The sequence below is a fragment of the Eupeodes corollae genome, chromosome 1 (assembly GCF_945859685.1).
Source record: "Eupeodes corollae chromosome 1, idEupCoro1.1, whole genome shotgun sequence".
Lineage (NCBI taxonomy): Eukaryota > Metazoa > Arthropoda > Insecta > Diptera > Syrphidae > Eupeodes > Eupeodes corollae.
Genome location: NC_079147.1, coordinates 237843913 through 237871606, shown reverse-complemented (window position 1 = coordinate 237871606; position 27694 = coordinate 237843913). Strand labels below are relative to the sequence as shown.

Below are 27694 nucleotides of genomic sequence, written 5' to 3'. Positions count from 1 at the left end.
TGAATAGTGGGCCTAGTTTTTCTGTTCTTGATGTTGTACTAGACTTAAAAATAACATTTACGGAAAATTATAATTATATAATACAAACAAAAGCTTAGAAACCACTTGGTTTTGTCAAATTGTTTTCCCCAGTCTTTTCTTCTCACGCTATTACTACTCTTCTTCTGCAATCTAGATCAGAACTACTAATTTTGATAAATATCACCCTCCTTTGGAAATTTTTTTTCGACTTAAGGTGATTACCTTACTGAACATAGTAATTCCTTCGATTGCTTATATAATTTTGATTTGAGAAGATCTAATTCAAAGCATTTGTCGAAGATTTAACCATTTCTGGAATTGCTGATACATACATAAGCATGTTCCTTGGTACACGAAATAATTACGTTTACTGCGTAACAAAAGAAATAAGGCATGGAAAACGTACCTTAAAACTCTGTCTCTAATCAACTTCTCTTTTTATATTGAACTCTTTAACCAATTTAAGTCTCTTTCTAATTTTGTATATGCTTGTTTTGTTACTAATATGGGCACTTCTTTGAAAGAGAATCCTAAAAAATTTGGAATTTTGTAAACTCAAAGAAAAAATCAGATGTCTTTCCAGTTAACTTCACTTAGAAGAACATTTCGTTAGATAAAATTGTTGATATCTGTAACGCTTTCGCAACAAATTTCCATGAGTCCTTTGTTAATAGCCCTGAAAAAGTTGATGAAGTATATTTTCATAATCTTCACACTTTTTCGCAAACTAGCTGTAGTCACATATCTGTGCTACAGAGTACGGTCCTTGATCTATTATCTGCGTTGAATGATGACTGCTCAGTCGGTCCTGATGGAATTCCCCCCATAGTACTAAAAAAGTGTAGTAACGCTTTAGTTTAACCCCTTGCGTTCTTATTCAAACTTTCTCTAAAAACAAGCAAATTTCCCAATATATGGAAGAAGTCATTTCTAACACCAATTTTCAAGAAAGCTAACAAGGCGGATATAACAAACTACAAGCCCATTGCAAACCTTTCTTGCATTCCTTAATTGTTTGAACAAGTTGTTTGTAAAAGTGTCGCATTTTTTAGTAAAAATATCATTTGAAAAAAAGATCAACCGTTACTAATCTCCTCACATTCTCAAACATATTTTCAAACGTTTTAGAACAAGGTTATGAAGTTGACTGTGTATACACTGACTTCTCTTAAGCTTTTGACTCTTGGTGTTCCACCATTTTTCTTAGCTTTGGATTAAATCACACCTTGAAAACAGATCCTATGAGGTAAAATTTATAAATTGTCTTTCTGAATCTTTTGTTTCTCAATTTGGTGTTCCCCAGGGAAGCCATTTTGGCCTTTTCTGTTTATCCTATCTTTTAAGGATGTATCGTCATAACTACGCTCAAGTGAACTTCTCATTTTTGCCGACGACATGAAGATTTTTAAAATAATAAAGTCCACCCATGATCGTATTCTTTTCCAAGCCGACATTGAGTTTTAAATTTTGGTGTGGGAAAAATACCCTTTCACTCAACCATTTAAAATGCCAGACGATAACTTTTATTAAAAAAACTAATCAGTAGCGTATTTGACTATTATATATCACAAAAAAAAAAACGCTGTCGCGTCTCCACATTTAAAGATTCAGGTGTTAATTTTTGTTCCAACTTAAAATTTAAACATCACATTAATTTTATTGTTAATTGCTTGGTTTTATAAAACGCTGGGCAAAGGAGTCCAATGATCCTTATGTTACTTTTTCTTTGTATAATTGCCATGTTCGTCCTCATCTTGAATATGCTTCGCAGGTATGGACTCCCTATTACGAAATTCATAGAAAAAGTATTGAATCAATTCAACATACTTTCATTCGCTTTGCCCTAAAGGGTCGTTTTTGGGATGATTTTGTGTGTATTTTTTAAGGTATAATTGTATTATTTTTTACTAACAACTAACACATGCACTTATGATGAGCCTCTGAACGTATTTTGACGCTTGCTATAAGCTTACTACTTTTGAAAATTCTGAAAAAAGGGAGTTTCGTGATCCATATGTTATTAAAACTGTGTTTCTTTTGTCAGGCCAATTCTTGAATAAATTTTCATTTTTCCGCTGGTCTCACTTTTGTTACTTCCATACTCTCAAAGGCTTTCCTTGATAGTCTAACATCTTGCTTAGGATGACATCTTGTCTCATGCATTAAGATGAACTACTCGTACATATATAATCCGAAGTTTCGCTTATAATTTTCCTAGAATTACCAGACTATAAACAAATATCACCGAGAATTCATCAACACTTTAAACTTTACATTATTTTGAAGGTGTTAAAATTTATTATTTTAGCGTAAGTTTCCAAACCAGAAAATTTATTTTTGTATTGATTTAAGAAATTATGTTTTGGAAAAGAGGCACGACTTTTCAAGTCAAAAGTTCATTCAATTTAATTATAATTAATTTCTAATGATGAATACACGTCATATGTATGTACATGAAGCTACAACGTCGGCTATAGCTACAGTTGAATTATAATTTCATTGCTTATCATTTTATAATTTTTCTAATTTAAGAAGAAAACAAACATCTCTATGCACTCTTGTTGACAGCAAATAATAATAAATTCATTTGACTTTCAATTGATAAGAAAACCTCATCAAAAAGTAAATTATAAACATGTGTTCTTATCTTCTTTCTGTAAAAATTAACTACTAACAACAATAAAATACTGAATACCATATTTAGTGTTGTTTTTGTTTTGTATGGTGCTTAAACTTTATATGATTTCACAATTTATTTATTAAATATCATAAAATGAATGTTTTATTGCATTAAAGTAACAAACAAAAAATCGCCGACACTAAAAAAGCGCTAATGGTCATCTTTCTCGTGATAATTTTTCAACAAGATTACTTTATGCAAGCATAACACAAGTCGGATTAGTCATAAATAATTTACTTATAATAGATTCAAATATACATAAGTGCCTTGCAATCATCTCAAAGTATCTACCATCAAAAACGTAGTGTCTGAGCATCAACGAGAAGTTCAAGGTCAATATAGAATTAAGTTTTCAAGAAAATCACATCACCAAAAAGAAAGAACAAACAATATTATTTGGGTATTCCCAAAAATGTCTACTTCCCTGTGGAATACAAATTAGTAGGAACAAAATATGGGATTATTATATTTTGACACATTTAGGTATTATTGTACGTGTGCAATATGAATAATCCCTGAAAAATCTGATTTTTGATTTAAATGGCATTTAGCTTCTAAATCGACTCCCTTCACATTTCATTTGATGAGAGAATTCTTTCTATTCAAATTATTTTAGGTATTTAAATTTGATTTGGAATAGAATGTAACTAGTTCTGTAAAACTCTATTAAAATTTAATATTCAAGTTCTCATTCTGTAGCAATGCGAGAAATTCCAATCCAACAAGCTTTAACCTAGGTATGTTGTTATACTCTGGCCATGAATATTGCGTATAAATTACTACGATGTGATATGAATTTGATGAATGGCATTGATGTATTCTTGAGAATTCATCAAATTCAAAGGTTTCTGTTTACTTGTGGCGATGGTGGTTCGGTTGCGTCTACGGCGACGGCGGCGGTGATTTTAACAAGTAAAAAGAAAAAATGCGGTCGACAACAAATTTTGATCACAAATAGAAACTGAAATGAATACCTCTTTGGAAAAGAACAAATAAGAAGCAAGACAAAACAGCAAATAAAAGCTTTACAAATGGCATGAAGAGAAGATCAATGGCATAGTACAAAGAATTGCATCCCAAATAATATAAAAACATATATTTTATTAAACTAAGACATCACGAACACAAAAGAAGATGCCTATTATAAATAATTTGTTTTCTATGCTGCACTTGAATTAATATTTAAAATGATTCATCATTGAATAACAACAAAAACGATGCAACCGGGTAATTTTTGTGTTCATATTTTGTACTTATTTATATAATCATACATTTGATAAAAACACATGCATGGGGTGTTTCTTTACGAGCTTGAGAACTTTAAACGTATGGTTGTTAATCTGGCAAAACACTTTTTTCAGAGTACGACTTTTTGACAGCTTTCACTTGATTTATGGTCAGTTTGTAGTTTGCCATTTTTTAATAAATAGACTTACTCTTGAACAACGTTTTCAAATCGTGAACATTTATTACGAACATTTATTGAAGTAAACTCTTGCTGAGCGCGTGCGATTTAACATCTTTTTAACATTTTTTACAGTTAGGTAGGAGTCTCAATAGAACATGTTTTAAATATTAGGGCGAGGAAACAACTTTAAGTCGTAAAAAAAAATATTTTCTTTTTCGGACTTAACCCTACTTTTTTTGTATTGCATTTTTTGAGCCTAAAACAAGTTTTTTTTTTAATTGATAGCACGGCGTACTAACAGCTAGGTATGTAAGGGGGGCATGCTGCCCCCCTGCAACCCCCCTGCTTGGGGTCACTATAGGATTTGGGGTGGGTGCGAGTTTGGGTATATGCAAAGTACTTTTCCATTTGAGCACTAAAATAAAAGAAATTACCAAGAAAAAATAAACAAGTATGGCAACACTGAACAAAAAACAGGGAAGAAATGTCAAAATCAACCTTTTTTGAGTGTTTTGTATGGAAAAAAGTGAACTTTATAAATTAATTAAAAATAGAAATAAATGATTCCTCGCTCTAAAATTGCTATAGTTATTATTTATTTGCACATACCTATCGAATAAAAAAAATCGAGAGTCGAAATTCGTGCTGCGGTAATGGAAAGTTGAGCCAACATCGCTTTACCAAAGTTTGTGGGATTATATAAAGTCGCTAGTCTACGATTAACCTCTTGAAAAAGAATACTCGGCATAATATTGCTGAAATACGGCTCCAATTGTTACAAAAACTCGGTTGAAAATTGGACTTGTAGGCTGAAATTTATTCGATCAAGCTTGAAATCATTTTCAAACATAATAGAAAACCCATATCTTTATAATAAACCTAATTACACATCTTAAAAACATTCTTTACTATAAACAGTAAACATGGTTCGATATCTCTCGTTTTTCAATCTTTAATTTGAAAAAGAACTAATGAACGATGACATTTAGCTTTACAACAGCACCAACAAGTTTTTTTTTTTTTTTGATTTGTCAATAGCTTGATGATTGTCTTCACTTTATATTTATTAGGTCCGTTCGCGTACTTTCTGTACTAATATTCGTAAAAAGACATTTTAAAGAGTGGGTTAAAAATTCTTTTACAACGACAAAACTACGAAAAATTAATAGAACGGGAAAGCAACAAATTTTTCCCACGATTTGACTGTCAAAAAACATATAAATTTTGAAACATCATCGTTTCATTTCGTGTCTAGAATTTTTTTTTTTTTGTAAATGGATAAATTATGACATGAACTTCAAGCAACATCATGCTGGCCCATTATGTTATTTAAACTTGATTAAGTTTAAACTTTAAAATTGCAATCTTGTTGCTGTTCTTTGAAAAAGTATTTTTAATTATTTGTATAAGTGCCAGCAAAAGCGAGCAATTGGTCGCATTCACAAAGCTAGTGGCTACGTAGTCAAGGGATTCTGATTGGCTAAATCTAACTACAAAAGTAGTTGAAATTTCCCCACCGATGTGGTATACAAATTTCGACTACAAAGTTAGTGCATACTGGTTTTGACGTTTCACAATCAGTTGCTCGGTAAGGACACAAGAATTCAAAATGAAATGAATCTTTCGGTATTTAAATACAAATAAAAATATTTAAAGTTCTGAAAACACAAATGTTTCTTGTATTATATATTTGTATTTGTCATTAATATGACAGTTCCAGATTGACTAGCTTTGTAGTGCAATATTGCATTCACAAAGCTATTTGAATTTTGACTACGTAGCCACTAGCTTTTTGAATGCGCCCATTTATTTAATTTCTTTGAAGTTCTATCAAATTTGACACTTTTCACCAATCAGCCCAAAGAAATTTCTTGGCCCAAAATTCGTAGGTTGGGGAAATATTTTACTCTCTCGTAAGCGCTCTCTTTTACGAAAAACTACGAAATTTTTGAGTACGCGAACAGGATTTAGTTAAATTTTATAATTTTTCGTAAAATTAGACTGTTTTAGGAAGATACGCAAACAGACCTATTATTTTACCAGAAATGCGGTTCATTACTAAAGACAATTCTTCGGAAGAATTGACCTGAACTGAATTTCTCAAAAAGATATATTTTCTGCAAAGCAAACTTTCACAATTTGGAAGAATTGATCTGGAGTTAAATGATTCAGGTTCAGTTAGTTATCGTAAAGGACATGAAGGTAGTATTTGATTGGCCAGATGCGAAAAATTACCTTCCAACTAAGTCAATTTTAAAGAAAATCTGTCTACAAAGTTATTCAACAAAAATCTCCATTACTAGTCAAGTCTCCTTATGTAAAAATATCAGCTGATCATGTTTTTTTCCTTTAACTGAAAGCTGAACTTTATAATTATTATAAATTATTTATTTGATGCACAATTGTATTTAAAGTTTAAGTTCATAGTCATATGAAAAACGAATTAGGACTTTTTCTTTATAATATAAAACACAACCTATATGGGTCCTGTATAGTCCAGTTAATAACGTTTTTCACCTCAAAAAAAATCCAACAGCTAAGTACACTATCAGTACTTCACGCCTTGGTGTCAAGCCACTCATACTCTTCATTCCACGTATTAGAGTTTGTTCAATCGTCTGATCCGACCACACCCCTGTCGAAAATCGGTCAGTTCTTCTCATAGTTAATATGGGCATTTCAATCGCCAGACCGCTAAGTGTGAATAAAATCTCTAAGCAATGTAATCATATTAAACTACTGAATCCATAAGGTTGCTGTTGGTCTATTAGATTTGAGTTTGTTAAGATTTGTTTGTAGTTTCTCACTATTGGATCAAAAGAGAGTTGCTTTAGTGCACATAACGAAAGAGGCTTAACAAGAACATTTTTCATGAGATTTTGGTTTATGCCGACTTGTTCCATTATTATTATTAAAATACGAACTGCGTAAGCGAAAGCTTTTCCTTGCAACATCTTTTCAACGGAAACCGGGGCGTATATAGTATTCATCAACTCTTCCAGGCCACTTATGAACGGAAGAGAAATGATTTGGAATCTGGTCGCGTGTGGCAATATATCTCCAACAACTGAGCTTCATAGCATGAAGAATAAAACCCTAAGCTTGATATAAGGTATACAAACTTCTTAGAACCAAGCTTTCTGTATATAAATAAGGCAAGGCTGCCTAGTATTCATGATCTGGGACGCACAACTGATATAATGCTATGCCCTTTTGCGATGCATTTCCTTTTTCTATTTGCAATGTTCGTTTTCTTTAGTATAAGAGTTTCCAGAAACATTTTTAGGGTTTTAGGTACACAATCGTCATCAACGTGTTTGAAAAAATCATCACATGTTTTTCTTACATGACTATAGAGTTATTTTCAAACTAAAAACTAATAAGCTTTAATTTTGTAGAAGATTATTTTTTGACACGACAAATAGTTTTCAAGATGAACCCGAAAACCGAATGTTTCTCTTTACTGCCACTAGAGTTATTTTATAAACTAGCTTTTTTTATAAAATTTAATAAGCTTCAATTTTGTGGAACAACATTTTTTGATACGTTTTCGAGATAAACGTGAAAAACTGAAACAAACTCTGTGTTTCTCTTAACTGACGCTAGAGCTCACATCGGATTCTTGGGGAGTTTTTTTTGGGTCATCACCAGACATCCCTTAGTAAGTGTGCCAAGTTTCAAAACTTTTGGATTTTTTTTTAAGTGAAGGCAATTTTTTTCGTTCATTGACTGGACTAGTAACCAGTTTAAGGATTTTGTTTGAAGATAATTGTTGATACTTTTTGGAAGTAAATAATATTGAAGTAAATTTTCAAGTTTGAAATGAATATCATCTGAAGAACCATGGTCATATTTTGCCTTCAAAGAATTTAGTTGACTGCAAACGAATTTCCTTATGTTGTCTTTATCTGTCCATTTTCAACTGTCAAACCAAAGACAATAACCATGCTGCTAAAAAAACACACTTTGCATGTTTACAATATTATATACTCGTACGTACAATAGCTAGAACTTAAGAAGTTCTTTTTCTTTAGGTACTATGAAATTCGGCTTGTTTATTCTGTTCACGAATTTGTTCCACTGGAATATCAATAAATTTGGGAGAGAAGATTGTCCCATCAACAACGAGATAAAAGACATTTCCAATTTAGTCATTCACCTCGCAAAACAAATTTATCTATTGGTAAGCAAAATATACAATAATTGTTAAATGGTTTGTTTTCAATGGAAGGGAGATAAAATACCTTAACGCTTTTATTATATGACTAGTTTAATAATGTTTTCGTCAATAGTGAAAGTGAAACCAAGTCAAAAATTACTCAGTTTAGGATTTGTTTTGGATTAGAACGTCTACTTTTAATTTAAAATGGGTAAAAGAAAAATTTAAATTGCAATGCTAACTCATTCTTCATTTATTTTATTATTTTGTTGGTATCCATTTGGATTCTAATTGATTACACCTTAAGACTTTTGATCAGTGAAAGCACGATTTTTAACCAAAAAAGTGAATACTTTCCGACTCAAAAATTTTAACAATTTCACTCCGCAACTATTTCAGAAATTTTTTATGAAATTCTTCTTCTGAACCGATTTTAATGAATTTGTTGTGTATGCGTTTAAATTTGAGTAGATTTTCAAATCAACCCATCAGATAAGCGCTGCAAAACAGCTGGATCAACTTGAATTATTTATTGTGTATGTTTTGATTTGGACCTGGAAAAAGTACATTATTTAATCAGTGGCGTTGCCTTTTTGTGTGCACACGAGGACATAGTTTTTGTTTTATTTTCTAATCTACTAACACAAATTGCAGTTGATATTGAATACTGTTGTACTCGACGTGTAATTAGTTGCAGATGGACACAATCTATCAAATTTCCAAACAATTTCTGCAACATGGTAAATACGAAAGGTACTTTGATTGAAAGCATGTCTTCAGATATACAAGCGAACTTGTATATTAATTATGCAAAAAATATCGATGGTGACACCATTAAGATATAGTCCAAAACGATCGACGATCGATAACGATCCTGACGAAATTGTCATGTTGAATTTTTGAATTAGCTGGATTTACCAGGTTCAATTTTTGCAGTAAAAGCGTCAATTATACTTGGCTTATATGCGTAGACAAAGCGACTTCACATAAGTAATCCAACAAAAAGTTATGGAGAAGTGTAAATTGCACGATTTAGAAGGCCACAGGTCTACGTATTTGTAAACCATTATTTTTGGTAACAAAGGGTCATATGCAAAAATATTACTGTACTGATTACTCACTGTTCTGAGAACTTTCTTAGAGTGGTATGCAAAAATAAATACAGAGCCCGAGATCGATCTTAAGCTGTGAGTTCGAACTCAAAGTGTTGAGATCTATCTCTCGACGAAAGCTCTATCTGAGAAAGTTCTAGTTTTGATATGCAAAAAGATAAGCAAACGCTCGATTGCATGAGATCGATCTCACAAAGTGTTGAGGATGGGTTTTCTCTTACTCGGTTGATAAACAACTATCAAAATGGACGAGTTTCTGAATAATTTTGATACAAATCGTGTTCATAAAAATAGAAGATGTCCGATAGGATAGGTAAAGGTTTTCGAAAATTGTATAGATTTAGTGAAACTGTTGAGCAATTATGGACAGATGGGGTTTTGGGGCCCAATCCTGGAAACACGCGATGGTGCTTTGACTCATCAAGAAAAAATGAGGATTTTTCTGCGTTACGTAGGAGATCCTGGATTTCAAAGCGGTGCTGGTGAAGACATTGGTGTCATCCAATCAACGATATCTAGAGTGGTACAGCAAGTTCTTTTTCCCAGTCCTTAAGAATTATTTTCTCATTTCCAGTTTCTTCTTTAAATCTATTTTGCTTTTTAATCGGGACTAATATTAATTTTTTTTTTACTTATGTCCTCGCAAATTTGGTTTTAAATGCTTCTACGATTTTAAGAATATCATCTCTTGTTTCAAGCAGCAGTTATTGCTATAGAGATTTTAAAAGCATTAATTTATAACCATCTAGAACATGACTTAAGATCATGACTATTGTCATGACTGGGGTTTTTCCTACCGTCTGGAAACGTGTTTAAATTGTTCCTGTTCCAAAAACCCGAAACGAGTATCGGCCAATTGCCATATTGCCATATTTATCAAAAGATTTTGAAAAAATTATGAACACACAAATACGGCAATATCTAAAACGTAACGACATGCTATGTCCCAATCAATCCCGTTTCCGTCCCAAACACAGTTGTACTACTGCCCTTATAAATGTGATTCTAGTAATAAGAGAAAGTGTAGATAAGAATTTTGTGTCTTACTCTTTTGGTTTTTCCAAAGCCTTTGACACTGTTAACCACCTTAATTTATGGCATCAAATTAAGGGATAAGTTTCAGTTTACGTCATCATTAGTGAGACTCATTTTTTCATATCTTAGTTCTAGACACCAATCAGTAGTTGCTAACAACCAAACTTCAAGTTTTATTCCGCTAACAGGAGGTGTTCTCCAAGGGTCTATTTTGAGCCCATTACTTTTTACCATGTATGTTACTGAGCACCCGTCACTAAACTTTAACTCATCCATACATATGTATGCCGATGATGTACAGCTTAGGTACAGTTGTCCACGAAGATCTTAATAAGATATTGCTCTGATCTCGGTCAAACGGAATTTGTTTAAATCCTACTAAGTCAAAATGCTTAGTCATTTCAAAAGACCCTACAGACACATCTTGCTTTTCTCCAATATTACTAAATGATAACCCTATTAAGTTTGCTGATTATGCCAAGAATTTTGGTGTAGTATTCAATAAGACACTCAATTGGACAAATCATATGCAACTTATTATAGGTAGAGTGTACACAGGCTTACGTATGTTATGGACCATCCAAAGAATCACTCCAATAAAAACAAGAATGATTCATGCTAAGTCGCTGCTTATTCCGCTTTTATTATTTGGGTGTGAACTATTTAGTAATTGCGATTTCAAGAACAAAAAGAAACTTAATGTTGTCTATAATAGTGTGACAAGATATATTTTTGGAATACGGGAATGTGTTCACATTTCCTCATTTGCAAGATTAATATATGATTTTTTTTTCCTTCATCCTTTTCTTGTTTAGGACCTTAATAACAACCGACGTACCTTTACAACAGAATCCATTTTTTACGCTCTAATCGAAGCAGCCAATTGATACCAATACGCTACTCCAATCTTGTTTTGAGCCATCAATTTTTCATTCACGCGGTTCGGTTGTGGAATTCCGTACCTCAAACTATAAGGATGAAAGGCTGCACTACTCAGTTATAAGAGGCAGACATTATTTTCAGGCATTGCGATGATTCTAACTTTTTTTTGTTTGTATACTTAAAAGGTGTTTTACAAGGTATTATAATTAAGTCCATGAATTAAATCTTTTTCATTAATTAAATAGTATAAAGTAGTTTTGTTTATATTAATGTTTTTTTTTTTAAGTCATCTTGTTTAAAATTTAGTATTCATTTATTTCATGTAAGCCAATTGTAAAACTGAAGCTTGTACTACCTAACAAGATATTGTATCTTACTGTGCAAGACTAAATAATATGTAATAAATAAAAATACAAAATACATCTCTTTTTCTAGACTTTAAAACTGGTAACTGCGACTTCTCCAGTTAAACTTTATTTAGTTTCAGTTACTAGAAATTCACTAAAATGGTCAGCATTGTTATTGTTTATAATTAAACTTTCATTTTCGCTTTCAGAAGACATTTTTACTTCTTGACTCGACTGACTTCACAGAAACTACTGTTTTAACTAGTGGAATTGCATACAAAGAGCTTTGAGATCGTTTTCATATCACTGAGTCAGAACTGTAGAGAGCGAACTCGTTTTTTTGCATATAAAACTGAGTCCGAGTCTACTCGATCAATCTCACATGGAGTTCAAGCTCGTCAGCTCTCACTCTGAGAACTTTCTCATCTATCAGCATATGACCCAAACTCTATGAGACTTTCAAGCAAGTTAATTCATTATGAAATGGCAAACCAAAATGAGTCTAAATCAAGATGCAGCTGTCCAAAAAAACCTACTCCAAAATGTGCATTCCAAGATTGAAAACCACACGTCTAAAAATAAACACCCATTAGAACCCAATCAGGACTCAAAATACCGATTTCTCAATCATCGATAGAACTGATTTTTTTCATCAATCATTTATTTCTTTTTCAGAATTCAAATTAATAAAATATTAAGTCGATAAAATAGACAATTTCTTAGCAGAAATCTATTTCTAAAGTATTGTATTGTAATTTAATTTCATTGATTTCTAGTTTATATCTTATCTTATCTTGGATTTTGCTTACTTATTAAAACAACAAGGAAGCAATTTATTACTCTACAAAACATAACAATAGGTATACCTACATATTTTATAAAGCAAACGCAATTAATTCACGATAAACAAAACAAATATTTCGATTATTTATTTTGCAATAACAATTCTAAAGGTTGAATTAAAAAGAGAAAGAAAATTGTATTCCCCCCAAAATCAATGTAAAAAAATTAAAACGATTATAACTTGTGATATAATTAAACCCATTTTGTTTTTGTTTCATTGCTAAATAAATAATAATAATAAATATGCAGATGGAAGAAAAAGGGTACTCACCTAAATTTGGCACGGTAACAGTAACTTGATTATTTGATCCAATATCCACATCAGCTACTCTGTTAACATCCACACTTGCTGGCTTAAAATCATCTAGAAGAATTTTAGAGTATCAGAACCATTGTGTCCATTTTGTTTTTTAAGTTTTTTTTTTTTCGAGAAATTCAATGAATTCCCAAAGAGACAGAGGATGATAGGCATAGAGAAATCCACAAAAATAATTTTTATAAATCCAAAATCAACACGAATCCCAAGGACTCAAAAATACCGATTTTTCTAAACGCTGTTGCATTTTTTTTTAAATAAGTATAGTTTAAGATAAGGATTCCCTCTTAAAAAACATATAAGAGCTTGTATGAATTATTCTTTTAAAATAAAAAAAGCTATTCAGTTTTAACTTGTTGTTGGTATGTTATTAGATGCTTTAACGAAAAACTCTAACGTTATGGTTCAAGTAATTTGATTTAATTGGTTCTAGAATTTAAAAGAAAATGTTGTGGAAGAAATAAATAAAACTTATTTGCTGTTCTTTTACAAATTTTGCTGTGGTGTTAACTGCTTTGGAAATTCAGTTATAGATACAAACTTCGCACAGTCTACATAAATTCCCTTCTCAAAGTTGTTTAAGTAAATAAAACAAGTTTGAGGGAAGCAATGTAAATTCGAAAGAATTTGATATCAATTTTACTCCAAAGCAAAAGTATAGAAACTTCTTCACTGTTTAAAACCTATGAAAGTTTTAAAAAAGAGAATGCAATAGAATCTAAATAGTAAAATACAAGGGACCGTTCTTGTTTCAACATCACAAACAATGGTTTTAACTGTGTTTTTAAGATTGGTAGCCCGTCGTTTTAAAATAAGTGCAACTATTTAAATTTCTATGACTTCCAAAAGTAGAATTTGTAATTTATTTCTTTGGACTAAATATTGGTTTCACTATGGAACCATAAAATTGCTACTTTTATGGTTCATAATTACATTTGTGGAAAATGTAATTGATACCTTCTTGAATAAAGGGATAAGTGTCTCTATCAAGTTTTTAAAAACCAACACATCAGTAGTCCTCAGATTCTTTTCCTCAATTGCAATCGGAGACATCCACTGTGAAAAAAGTGAGTGAGTTTGCCATTTGATTGCCCAAATACCTAGTAGGAACTTTTTTTTACTAAAAAAATAAAAATATATTTAACTTATTCTTCTTAGATATTTGTTTTTTTAGTTTTCAAGGAACGCTTTACAAACACATAAGTATGAGTAAATTTATTATAAATATAACTTAATTAATCTCAATCCCATAAAACAACTACAGAACACATATTATCATTTCGAAGGTGCTTTAAGAACATCAAAATGCTCCATAATCAATCATTGAAAATCTTATGCAATAACCCTGGTCGACAAAAATCATTTCTTTTTGCATTGCACACAGAAAAAATACTTTTAAGATGTCCTTAATTCGAATAGAGTTTTAAAATTTTTCTACCTCATCAGGTTTTTAAAATATGACCCTTTAAAAATTATAAAGACAACGAAAAACGGTGTTTTTAGGGCTTAGTTAAACACACAAAATATCCCTTAACAATAAATTGAATGCTGATTTTGCAAATCTTTATCTTTAAGTTATAATTTAAATCGTTTTAGTATCTCTCTTCGTTTTCGAAATTTCTTATTAGTTATGAAATGACTTATGTGTACTTATTTACTCTATCTGCAGTTTTGAAAACCCTGAATGTAATGACTTAATGTTTTTGAATAATTCGCTTTATAGTTTATTTTTAGGGCTGATTCTGAAACCAAGCTCCGATTATAAATGCTTAAAATCACAAACACACGTTTGAAACATTATTGTTTTATATTTATTCCAAAAATCTGATGTTATAACCTTAAGGCTACAAATACGTAATAAGGACACAAATTTCTTTTGTACTGGTTTGCATTCCTCTGTTAAAAACCGTTTAGTATAAATGGAATTGAAAGAGAAGGCTTAAAAAATTAAGATTTGGTGGTTTAGAAAATCATCACGAAAAATAATGAATTCACACAGCCTCAAAAGGCCTAATATAATTTCTTTTAATCGAGTCATAAAAGATTGTGTCTCAGAAACCTGACGTGAATGATTGATTTTGAAGTCGGATTCGATTTAAAGCCATCTTTTAAAAATTATAGTTTGATTTGAGTGTAATTGAAGTTTCTATGTAAAGTATTTTAATATTTCAGACATTGCCATTAAAATCGAGGTTCATCACTAAAGAACTGAATCAAAGAAAAAGCTTACTTAAAAAACCACTCAAATAACTTTAAGGATCATCTAACCATTATTATTATTTTTTTTTTGTTGATTTTGGATTAAATAAAAACAAAAATTTAAGCATTTCATTCTCAATCCCAATCCCATCCTCATTTTCATTTAATCTCATTGGAAATCACTTTGAAATTTCGTTTTTCTATTTCTATTTCGAGAGCTAGAGAGCTTTCAACTTTCAAGCTTACATTTTATCGTATGAAATGCAGTCGTTGTATTTTTCGAATTAAATGTGCAACCCAATTTCAATTCTCGAACTTCGCTTCCGATATTCAATCGATCGGCCATGGTGGCCTTTTGTTTGGTCATCATCATCGTCGTTGTAGTTCCTGAATTATTGATATTGCTATTGTGGCTGCTATTGTTGTTGTTATTGTTGTTGTAACTTCCTGAATGCTGATAATAGTTGCTATTACCTCCAACAGCTGTTACTACACCCGATGATCCAACACCACCACCACCAGATGCTCCACTTGGCGCTGATGACACTGATGCTGACGAAGATGAACCAATGGAACCACGGTTCAAATAGTAATTCCTAGATGTTGACGGATTCGTTGTTGTAGATTTTCGTGGAATTTTTGAAGAAATCGCGGATTTCTGAGCTAACGGAGAGGACGACGAGGATTTATGGACAGATCCTCCTCCTCCGGCTCGCTTTAATAATTTATATATAAATTGTTGTTGTGGGCTGTTGTTGTTGTTGTCGCTGCTGCAACGTTGGCAAAAACAAATCGAATCACTGAATTCAGATGATTTGTCTTGATTTAAACTAACAAGGATTAAAGCTATCACCAGGATAACATAATCCCTATGGAGTCGATGAAGGAAGTGCTTAGAAAATCTGGATTTGGGTTCGCGTTCGAGTTCGAGTAATGACAACGAAGAAGACGAAGATAAAGACAACGATGATGAAGGAGAAGTAGACGGAGACGGAGACAGAGACGTAAACGATGATGATTTTATTAATTCACCACAAATAATTTTCACTTTGCTGCCGTAGTCGTAGTCGTAGCCGTAGTCGTTGTTGTCGTTACTTCTGGTTTTGGTTTCTTTGCTGTCCTTTGCCTCTTCTTGTTCTTCGTCTGTTGAATCGTTTTGTGTTGCTGTTGCTGTTAATGTTGTTGTTGTTGTTTTTGTTGTAAGTGGGGCTGCTGCTGCTGTTTTTGTTGTTGCGTGCAATGTTGACGCAGGCTGACAGCAGAAAAATAATTCACCTTCACCACCACCACCACCACTTGTGCTACCTCTACAACGAAAAGCTAACATATGTTGTGTATATGTACAAGGGAGAGAATTTCGATATTCCCCCTACCGTTACCCGTTCCCGTATTACAACAACAACTGCTGCTGCATGTGCGCTTTTTTTCTTTTTATTATTTTAATTCACCACTTGTATGCGTGTATGTTGTAGCAGTAGCAATAAGCAATAGATGAAGAAGAATTAAAGGGGCAGGGGTAGCGAAAAAAAACTTTCACAAGAGACACAACCTAACCTCAAAAAAAAAAAAAGAAAATAGAATAGAAAAAGAAAAATTTCAATTTGTATTCTTTTCTTCGATTATTCGCATTACATTTGGAAAATTAATTCACTTTTTCATTTACTTTCATTTTGAGAAACACTGCAATTTATTTGCACATAAGTTTTTCCCTCTGAACCAAAAAATATTGCTCACTTTTCTTTATCACTTGTGGGGATTTTATTTTATTTCTTTTCCTTTTTTTTCCTTCTTATTCTTCTGTGGTAAACAATGAATTGTGGCAAAATGACTAAATATTTCACTTAAATTAAGAAAAGACGAATGAATAAGAGACGAACGCGAGATATGGATGGAGATTTAATTATTTTTGATTCTTTTCTTTTTTCATAGGACGAAATGAAAATTCTTTTATGAATTTTCAATTTCAATCTGCGAACCGATTAGCTGCGATGTTGCTTTTGCTTTTGATTTTTGCAATTTTTGACGTTTTTTTCTTTTCCTACGTTCGTCGTGGTGAGGTGAGGTGAGATTTGTCAATGTCGTTGAGATTTCATCGTGACGTCCAAATCCAAATCCAACAAAAAAAAACGAAAAAGAGGAATGTCAAAAACCTTCGCACACAATTGCAGAATTTGGCTGTTTTTGTGTGTGTTTCTATGTGAGGAAGAAGAAGAAAAAAATCGTCGTAGACGTTTTCTTCTTTAAATTTTAATTTACTTCAAATTTTCTAATTTTTTTGTTCACTTTACTTCTTATAAATTTAATCATAAAATCACAGTTTCAGTTGTTTTGACGTTTTTATGGTGGAATTTAGCAATTTCTCTTTATTGACGGATTTCTTTACAGCGGCGGCGGTGTATTTTTATATTGATTTTCTTATTTCTTTGTGTGTTTTGGATATTTGGGTTAATTTTTAGTCGCACGACAACGATTTGGGGCCATCATTGTTGGTAGGCTAGTTTATTACTTTCGTTTCGTTGGTTTTGGTTGGTTCGACAACGAGATACGTACGAGTACGAGATCGACGACAACGATACGATACGATACACCACACACGGGGTTGACAGTTTAGTACAAGTATGTAGAAGTATATGAAGATGAAAAAGAAAAAAAGGAGAAACGCAAGATATTTTCACGGAACGAACCAAGTGTGGGGGAAAATTAAATTTATATTTTATCTACCACCTGAGAAAATAGAGGCAACGACGGAGACAGACAACGACGATGGTCTTATGGAAGGTAGTAGCAACAGCTAGATTTTTCTGTTGCTAGTTTTGGCTAAAGTTACCTTCAGAAGAGTGAGATAGATAGATTACGTAAGGTTGGTATGACTGGGTGGTGAGAATGTGGAATGTCAGAGGAAGAAAGAATGGCAATAGTTGTAGGGAATTCTCAAACTGTTATAACAGTGCACATCAAACTTTGCAAAATTGTATGTGTTTACACAACGCAAAGTTTCTTACTCTGCTTTGTGTTGCAATTGGCAAATCTATATATGTCATAGTTCTCAATTCAGTGAAATACAATTTAAATAAACTTTTGTGAATCAAAAGATATTGTTAACTTGCCTTCAAACTTAGGTACGTATTTCGTATACAAAAATATAATGTTATATTTCATTGTTCTTAATTGAGTGTTGAAATACCATTTAAATTAACTTTTGTGAATCAAAAGATATTTAGCCCTATTGTGAATTTTACGTGAACAAGATTCCTCCCGAAAAAAATCCCTTTTTTCAATTAGCCTACTGTGAGTTTCGGGCGAAAAAATATTCGAAATATTTCCCTTATTGGGGGCATTCAATTCGGGTGGAATAAAATGTCATTTAAACAAAAGAACAACAAATTTTACAATGTAAGTTAATTATATTAATTGTAGTTGCAAAAAACAAAATAATTTTATTTTTTATAGTCCTGTGTGAACTTGGGCCTTATCCAACAAACTTCTTCATCTAGCTCGGTCCCTAGCTAGATGTCTCCAGTTTCGCGCTCCAAGTTGGGTGAGGTCACCTTCCTCTTGTGCGCGCCACCTGATCCTCGGTCTTCCTCTACTGCGCTGTCCTGTGGCTGTGGATTTTCTTTTTATTGTAAATTATAAATTACTTCTTTTTATTAATATTTGACCGTGTCAAAGTTTTCTAGAAACGAACAGGGAAATTATGAATATCCACTTGCAAATAGGTTTTTTAGTGGTGATAAATTGATTGGGGGTAGTACCCGTGGCATAATAGTTAGTGCGTTGGACTGTCATGCAAGGGGTCTTGGGTTCAATTCTTGTCATGAAAAAGTGCTTTCTCAAATTAGCCGTTCGGATTCGGCCTAAAATTGTAGGTCCCTTCCATTCCTGACAACAGTACTCGCACACAGGAATGGTTGCGACTTGTAAGTCACTAGGCCCTGGTTCAAAACGGACTGTTGCGCCAACTAATTTATTTTTTTATTTATTTAAATTGATTGGGGTGGTTTTAAAAGTGTGTTGTCGTACGCATTTTAATAGGAAATTGAGGGCCTACATAAATTTCATTGCGTTTTTGTATTCAACAATAAATATAGGTTCAGATTTCATTCTCTGTTTTAATCAGAGACGAGGAAATTTATCGCGAACTCAGTTTGCTGAACACGATAATTACTCGAACTGTCAGTTCTGTTTCGAAGTGAAATTCTATTCTGGCGAAACTCGCAATAACTTTTTAAATTCCGGGCGAACAAAAATATTTCGGGTGAATGATTTTCCGGACGAAACTCACAATAAGGCTGATTGTTAACTTCCCTTCAAAATTACGTACGTATTTCGTATACTAAAATGTAATGTCATATTTCATTGCTATTGAATTGAAAGAAATTTTAAACTTGCCTTCACACTTAACTACGCATTTCGTTCACAAAAATGTCACGGAGAAAAGAGTTTTAGGAGATTTGAAGAGATTCTTATATGAAATTTTTTTGAAAATTTTATTAAATTCATTAACGTTTAAGCTCAGAGAACACTTTTTGCATTTTAATTACTTTTTGTAAAAATTGTATTGAAATCAAGACTTAAATTCAACATCGAGTGTAGTTTTTTTCATGGTTCTATCTTTTGATCATTTTTTCATGACTTCGAATACTTTTCAAAATTACTTCAGGAGAATTTAAAGCAGTTGACATACAAGAAATAAGTCACTAAACTATTTTTTTTTTATTGTAGTACAGTTTCTTGGATTGTGTTGATGTAATTTACTGCTTTTTGCAAATTTACGTTTATTTATAGAAGGAAGTTAAAAAAAACGGTTGAAAAAGACTTAGGCACAGTCGAAAGAAGGTCATACAAATTTGTAAGGAAAAATAAAAATAATAATAAAAATAAGGAAGATATTTTACGTTTCAAATGCCATGTCCTTTTTGCAAAAATGAAGTAGAACCTGTAACTTTCCACAAATAAAAGTCTATTTTAACTTTAACTGAATTTACTTCAATTTAAAAAAAAATTCCTCTTATCGAGTTTAGTATTTGACAGACAAACAAAATGTTTTTGTCGGTACATATAATGTCATATTAAAAGACTAAATAACTTATAGGCTTTTTACATCAAGGCCCAAACCCGGTTTTCGCGAAATTATCGGGTTTGGGCGAAAACCTACATCAAAAACTCAAGTTTTCCTATACATTTTTGGTAAACCACAAGTTTTCGTAAACCACAAGTTTTATATAAAAACTCTCGAAAACTAGTAGCAATTCGAAGTTGAACTAAACAAACAAACCTTTTGAAACATTCAGCGCTCAAATAAATGTAAACAAAACAGCTGATGGCTGTTGTCAAAATATATATCTCATTTTGAAATAAATGTGGTCGTTGTAAGCAATATTATTTATAGAATTTCCTTACAAAATAAGAATTATTGCATTTTATTTTTTATTTACAGAATATGGGAGAGAAAAAAAAAACAAAAAGGGAAACTTTGGGGGACCTGCCTGGCAACAGGGCAGCCCATCATTACAGCTTCAGTGATCGCTCTGAATGAGTGTGATTTTGGTACGAATCTGGAACTAGGAATTGACTTTTTCTGCTCCGTTCATAAGGACCTATACGAAACCGTTCAGAATCTTCTCAACCCGCCTATAAGTTGCTCGAACGGCCACAGTATATGGCAATTCTGTAGGCACATTTGGCCAACAGAAGGAATAGTAATAAGCTCAGTATTTTTAATTGAATTTGTTGTGAAAAAAGAAGAAAATGTTTTAAATAAAATTAATTTGTATTGTAACAGTTTTGTTTGTTGTTGATATGATATACTTTTTAGACAATTTGCTAGAGGATAGCTGCAGCCAAGTGAGCTTATAGCTCTTGTTGATTCATATATGGAGCCCATTCCACCCGTCCTTAATGACAAATTTGTGCATCAATACAAAATTTGACAGCCGGTGTTAAACAAATTTAAATGCCAAATGAAAACGTGTAAATGTTCAGTGTGAACGATTTTCGGGTTTTCAAAAACTTTTTGCCGAAAACCCGGTTTTGGTTTTGCTGTGAAAAGGCTATTAGTTTGACTCTTAGGCTAAGCGCACAAATTCAACTTTTTCGAAACCAAATAGTTCAATCGTTAGTTGCCCAAACATCGCGTACATAAAGAACTCTAAAAGTAATCAACGAAATAAACCAATACACAGAAAACATTTATTCACCTTGACTAAATTTTTCTCTCTCTTGCACTTACAGAAAATTATTTAACAACATAGTTGATTGTCCGCGCAGTTACCTATAATTCTTTGTGACACAAACTAAGGAACTGGTTCGAGGTGATCGTCTAGTTTGTGTCAAAACACAAACTAAAAAGTTGCTCCAATGGGCAAAAGAATGGTTTCTTCATGTGCACGGACTCTCATATAAGTCTATAGTGCTCAGTTTAGAAACCAAACAGTTTCAATTATTGAGCGCGCCTAGCCTTAATGTCAATGCTTTCTATTTATGCCATGTTTTTGATAACTAAATATACATATATAAAAAACAGCAAAGGTTTAAGACCCCTATAGTATTGAGCTGATCCAAAACCTATCGGAGTTCTGTCTGTTTACACGATCTTATTTTGCCGATTTTGACCTTGCTTTTCTGTTTGATAGTTTCGTTATTTTGAGATATTTTTCTGAACAAATGGCTGGAAATGTTTTACAAATTTTATAAAAAATACTTCTTTTTTGAGTAGATTACTATCCACATACATATATAATTGTGCTTTAAATGATAATTTTAAAATATTCAGTCTGTCAAGGTGGCTGTGGCTCGGTCGTGTATACCGGACAAATTTGTACCGGTCCAGTTGGCTTGGTTGTTATGTCCAGCTTAAAAAACTCATTTCTTCAAATTTTCATAATTTGCTGTCAAAATTATAGTATAAACAAAAAATAAAACAATACCGAAATTAAGTGAGAATTGCAAGTTATCGAACATGCAAAACGTGTTAAGATTAAATAATATCATATCTCTGAATACAGTCATTACCACAGATGCTCTCAGACTTTAATTAATGATTTCATTCTTTAGTAAATACACGAACCAGATACAATAACGGCGGCACTGGACTTGTATTATGCAGCTGTTATTTTTTAAATCTAAATTCAAATTTAAAAATGTAATACAAAGGCGCTTCATGAATGGAATCTAAAATGTAGTTTGACTTTGTTGAAATAAAATTAAGATAGTTTGATTCAGATTTTTGTGATGCCTTCGGGCCACATGGGAAAGTACCTAATAGACGTCATTTTACCCTTTGACAGGCAAGAAGTTACTTGTTTCTTTTTGAGCTTAGAGCAGAGCACTGACAACAATTTGGAAATGCACAGTAGAGAAATGAACTGTCAATATCTTAAGAATTTTTCATTCGTCTCTTTTATACGACACAAAACAAACGTAAAGTCAAGCATGCTTAGCTTTTCACTCCATTAGGTAGGTCATTTTATTTAGAGCTCATAGAGCGCATAGAGATCTGTTTGAAAAAAGAAACACAAACCAAGCGCTCCGGTATTTCTGAGCAAAAAAAGAATCACAAATATTTTTTTTGACAGCTCATCTTTGCTCTGCTATGCTCGTAGCTTCCGTATAGATTTTAAAAATTACACACTAGAGTCTTACCGTGGAGTAATTTTGTGTTACGTTCGCCGAAACCGCAATGGGAAGTTGGATGTTTTATATAAAAAGCTTAAGTCAAAGAAACCTACAAGAGCTAATGAGACTGGGCCCCAAGGTGCAGCCTCTGTGGCATCACACGATGACAGTAATATAGGTTTTATATACAAAGATGCATGTGAATTTAGGTACTGAATCGGTTCTGAATTGAGATTTCGATTCAATTATTCATCAATATCAAAAATACACTGGGTTCTGATTTTGTCTTTGCTAAACTAAACTCCAATTTATGTTAAGAAGGATTCACATGAGCGCGACCAACGAACGACGAATGAATTACAAAATTTGAATTTTTATACATTTGGAGACATTATTTCCACACAATTTTTTAACAAAACGATAGCAATATAGTTTCTATTTGATTTATGAAACATACTTTTACTTTTCGATGTCATATATTAATAAGTTTAAGAAAACAAATTTATTCGTCGCGAACAAAATTTAATTTTATACGAACTGTCAAACTTTATTCGCGTTCTACATTATTCACACTCGCAAAGAATAAAATAATCGAGCATACTTAACCTAAAATAATCATTCTTGTTCATTCATTCGCGACGAATTAAAAATTCTCATGTGAAAGAAATGTCAAAATCGACGAATATTCGTTCATTCGTTGGTCGTGCTCATGTGAATAATGCTTTACTTATAGACAATTGTAAGTCCATTTTTAAACCATAGCGATAGCCTGAAGTCTAAAAATAAATACAACCGAAAAAATAAACATTGCGAGCCACTTTATTCGACAAAATAAAAAAAGAAAAACTTAAATGTCAGAAGAATTAAGAATCGGTGCATGGTATATTCTTTATACCAGTGTCGATTAAGATTTCGATATTTTGCTGGATGTTGGAATTGTACGACAAAACAGCAAATGAAAGCGCTATTTAACTCGAATCGACTCCTTGGAGATGAATGATGACGATTATTATTGGGGTTTTCCGGGCAAATTCCAATTTCCGTCAAAAATTTAATTTTCTTCGTGGCGTATAGAACCCGTCTGGAGTTGGTTTGTTATTTTTGTCATTGTATTAGTGTTATTTAGTGTACGTGTAGCTGTCAAATTTCCATCAAAACGGTTCTCATAATTTTATTAGTAGTAGTGCAAATAGGCGTTAATTTGCCGAAAATGCAGATCTGCAGATCCAGATTTGATCTTAAATGAAAAATAAATCAATTTATTTTGTCACATCCACATGTAATGCAAAATCGGGGAAAATCCGTCTTTTGACAGATCTATGTACATATTTATATAAACAAAAGATTTATTTTGCCTTTTAAACATTGAACATCGAATTTTAATGAAAGGGCAATTATAGAAGAACTTTTGCGTTTTTGAGCTAGAGCAGGGCATGTACAGAGGAGGTGATGAACTGTTTCCTCCTCTTCCTCATGCATACCATATACAGCTTCTGCAAAATCAGTTCCTCTATGTAGTTCGGATTATATGGAATCTCGATTTATTCGAGAAAATATGCGTCAAGACAAGGTGTAATGGTCATCTTCTGATGAGCCCAACCATTACCTCGGGGCGAAACGCATATATGAACACTTTTATGCTGGTTTTTTTTTATTTTAATTTTTATGAGTTTAAATCATATTTATTAAAATTTAAGAATACGCCTAGCCGCGTGGTGTGTTTTAATATTAGCCGGTGCCCTGTTATGACACCTATTGTAGAGCTTTTATGCGATCTGCTTAGAGATGTCGAACACCTTGAGCACTTTAAATCTAGTGCAGGCCAGATGCTTTTTGTTAAGTCAAATCGGCTGTAATTGTTATCTCAATCTTAAGGGCCATCGAATTTAATGAAGTTCAGGCCTACAATGTCTCAGTATATTTCGTAACCATGGTTTTATGCATGAAATTCCATGTACTGGAAGTTCTTAACCAATACAAAAATTGACATTTAGCGTTTACACTATACAACATCATTCGTAAGTACACAACTGTCATCCAGGATCGGTGATATGAGGCACCGAGAACAGAAGTGACGTAACGCCCATTTTATTAATTTTGAGTTTTTAATCCATAATGGTCTTAAATAAATTTTAAGATGTTTTTTTAAATTTGCTTATAAATCAATGCAAAAATGCTGAAACATCTTTTCTGCACTGAACTTTTCATAGACAAGAATAAGAAACATTTCTTTTGCGTACATTTTTTAAATCGTGATTTTCTCAATAAGTACATATTGGGGTTAAGCTATTTCTGTTCTCAAAGACGGTTTAAGAATTGTGTAACGCCAAAACCATAATTTGGCTTGCAATGGAACTAATTTTTCTTTTGTACATGTTTAACTAAGCATTTTTAAAAATACGCGCTGTAATACGTATGTATTTGCAAGTTTTTGATTCTTTTATATGTGTGTAAATTCAGCACTGCAGAGATGATTTGCGATCATCCTTGTAGCACTTTCATAAACGCAAAAAACTTCCATCACTTAAAATGTCAACTGTTCATTATTGCAAAATTCTATAAACTGATGCGCAAATATAAACAAAAAAAGCATCAAGAATTTTCTTGATAAGTTGTTGATGCCGACGCGATTTGGAGCAAAAATGGAGGAAAAGGACAATAAAAAGTATTTAATCAAATTCTAAATTGTTCATAAATTGATGCATTTGATGAATTTCAGGGAATTTTTTACCAGCGCACGAATTAAACTATTAATAAAAACCAGATTAAAATATGAAGGTGAATTTATTTGTAGCAGAAAATCAAAGTCAGTACGTTAAACTATTTGTCAATGAGCATCTCATCGTAATCAGCTGAGCAACGTTCAGCATCGCAAAAAAGCAGTGATGCCTAATCACTAGCAACAAATTTGACGTTTGTGAATTTACCATGTGTTTAACAGATTTATTGGTCCATCCTAAGTCTTTTTTTATGTTTGAAGGTAAATGTTTTTGAGTATTAAACAATATCGTTAAACTTAATCTTAACCCTTTCATTCAAAGGACATTTTATTTAGAGAATAAGTTACTTAAAAGACACAAAAGTCCTTTGAAATTGAATTGGTAATTCCATGATAACAATCGCATTATGTCCATTGTTTGTCATCGAATTTAATGAAGTTCTTGAAGTCAGGACTACAATGTCTCAGTACCTTTCGTAACCATGGTAGTATAGACTGTACTGGAATTTCTTAACAAATACAAAAATTGACATTTAGCGTTTACGCTTATTTTGATTATTCCTTTATTTTATTAAAAAATGTTTTTTTTTACAATTTTGAATCAAAATAATATGAACATGGCAAGATTGCAATCTGCAAGAATATAACATTTGATTTAATAAAATAATAACATAAATATTTGGTAGGTTTTCATTAGATTTCTTGTTATAAAAAATATAATTTGTTGTTTTACATTTGCGTAAAATGGAAAAAAAAAAAAATTATCTTTTGATAACTATTGATTTTTGCGTTACAGATTACGTTTTATAAATTCATATTATAAATTGTTTAAGAAATTTGTAAATTAATATTTTTAGGAAAACAGAATTAAAAAAAAATAAAAAAGCTTATTCGATAATTTAAAGCATGGTCACAGAACATGACGAGATTTGTCCACGCAACGGATCCGTTCATTACACCAAACATTTTTTCTCTAGAGAGGACACTATGTTGAAAATAGAGCCTTCGAATTTCTTGTAGCATCGGACAAATAGACAAATATATAAGGAGTAGCTTAGATTTCTATATATTTATCTTATTGACGATGTTGAAGATAATATTTTCATCAACTTTTGCGAGAAAATTCGAAAAGCTATCTTGCCAGTTATCTATGTTAAACTCAGGCAATTCAAGAGGAACATTATATGCAACCGGGCAAATTGAGTCCGTTCTTTAAATGGCGATGCTTCTGTTCGCAAAAGAACCTTCATGATAGATGTGTGAAGATTCGAACTTGGTTTACTCATTACTCTTGTTAGAAAATCTTCAGGCAATTTAAAATTTTTAATATAAATCGGCGCAATTCCAGACTCAACGTGAATTGCATATTGGAGTAGGTTGGAGTTGAATTAGGTAAACGAAATCATTTTTTGAAAAAGAGGCGTTGTATCAACACAAATTCTTCAATTCCACATTATGTTGAGAGCTACTTTAGCTTCTGAACATGTTTATTGAAGTTACCGTAAGCAGACATCAACACTCCCAGATATTTAAATTCCTGTACTATTAATATCTTTGTTTTCTCTGAGCTTATTTTAAGGTCCCAGATATTGCAGTACGTTTGGAGCCTATTAATATGTAGCTGGAGAAAAGATAGGTTATCCACTACCATAACTAAGCCATCCGCGTAAAGAAGTACTTATACGAATATCAGAAAAACAATCTTCACCGGTAAATTATCTGAAATATCATCAAGGTAAAGGACAAACAAGATTGGGCTGAGGATACATCCTTGTGGAACACCTGCAGTCGTTTGAAACCAATTTGAAATCTCTGCCTCATCCCAAACTGTAGCATAAGTTTTACATACAAACTTTTTGTAGATAAAGGGTGATTTTTTTGAGGTTAGGATTTTCATGCATTAGTATTTGACAGATCACGCGGGATTTCAGACATGGTGTCAAAGAGAAAGATGCTCAGTATGCTTTGACATTTCATCATGAATAGACTTACTAACGAGCAACGCTTGCAAATCATTGAATTTTATTACCAAAATCAGTGTTCGGTTCGAAATGTGTTTCGCGCTTTACGTCCGATTTATGGTCTACATAATCGACCAAGTGAGCAAACAATTAATGCGATTGTGACCAAGTTTCGCACTCAGTTTACTTTATTGGACATTAAACCAACCACACGAATGCGTACAGCGCGTACAGAAGAGAATATTGCGTCTTTTTCTGAGAGTGTTGCTGAAGACCGTGAAATGTCGATTCGTCGCCGTTCGCAGCAATTGGGTTGTGTTATTCGGCCACATGGAAGATTTTACGCAAAGATCTTGGTGTAAAACCGTATAAAATACAGCTCGTGCAAGAACTGA

At 32.4% G+C, this 27694-nt stretch overlaps 1 protein-coding gene across 1 annotated transcript in view; it reads right to left on the bottom strand.

Annotated features, from left to right (window-relative positions):
• LOC129947774 (ell-associated factor Eaf) overlaps positions 1 to 17749 on the bottom strand; it is a 97472-nt gene extending 79723 nt beyond the window's left edge. Inside the window, exons 1-2 of the mRNA XM_056058503.1 lie at positions 15249 to 17749; positions 12759 to 12851 (exon numbers count right to left, since the gene is read on the bottom strand). Coding sequence (XP_055914478.1) covers positions 12759 to 12851; positions 15249 to 16329 — 1174 coding nt within the window. The 5' untranslated portion in view covers positions 16330 to 17749. The remainder of the gene's footprint in view (positions 1 to 12758; positions 12852 to 15248) is intronic.
• Between the last annotated feature and the right edge of the window lie 9945 nt (positions 17750 to 27694).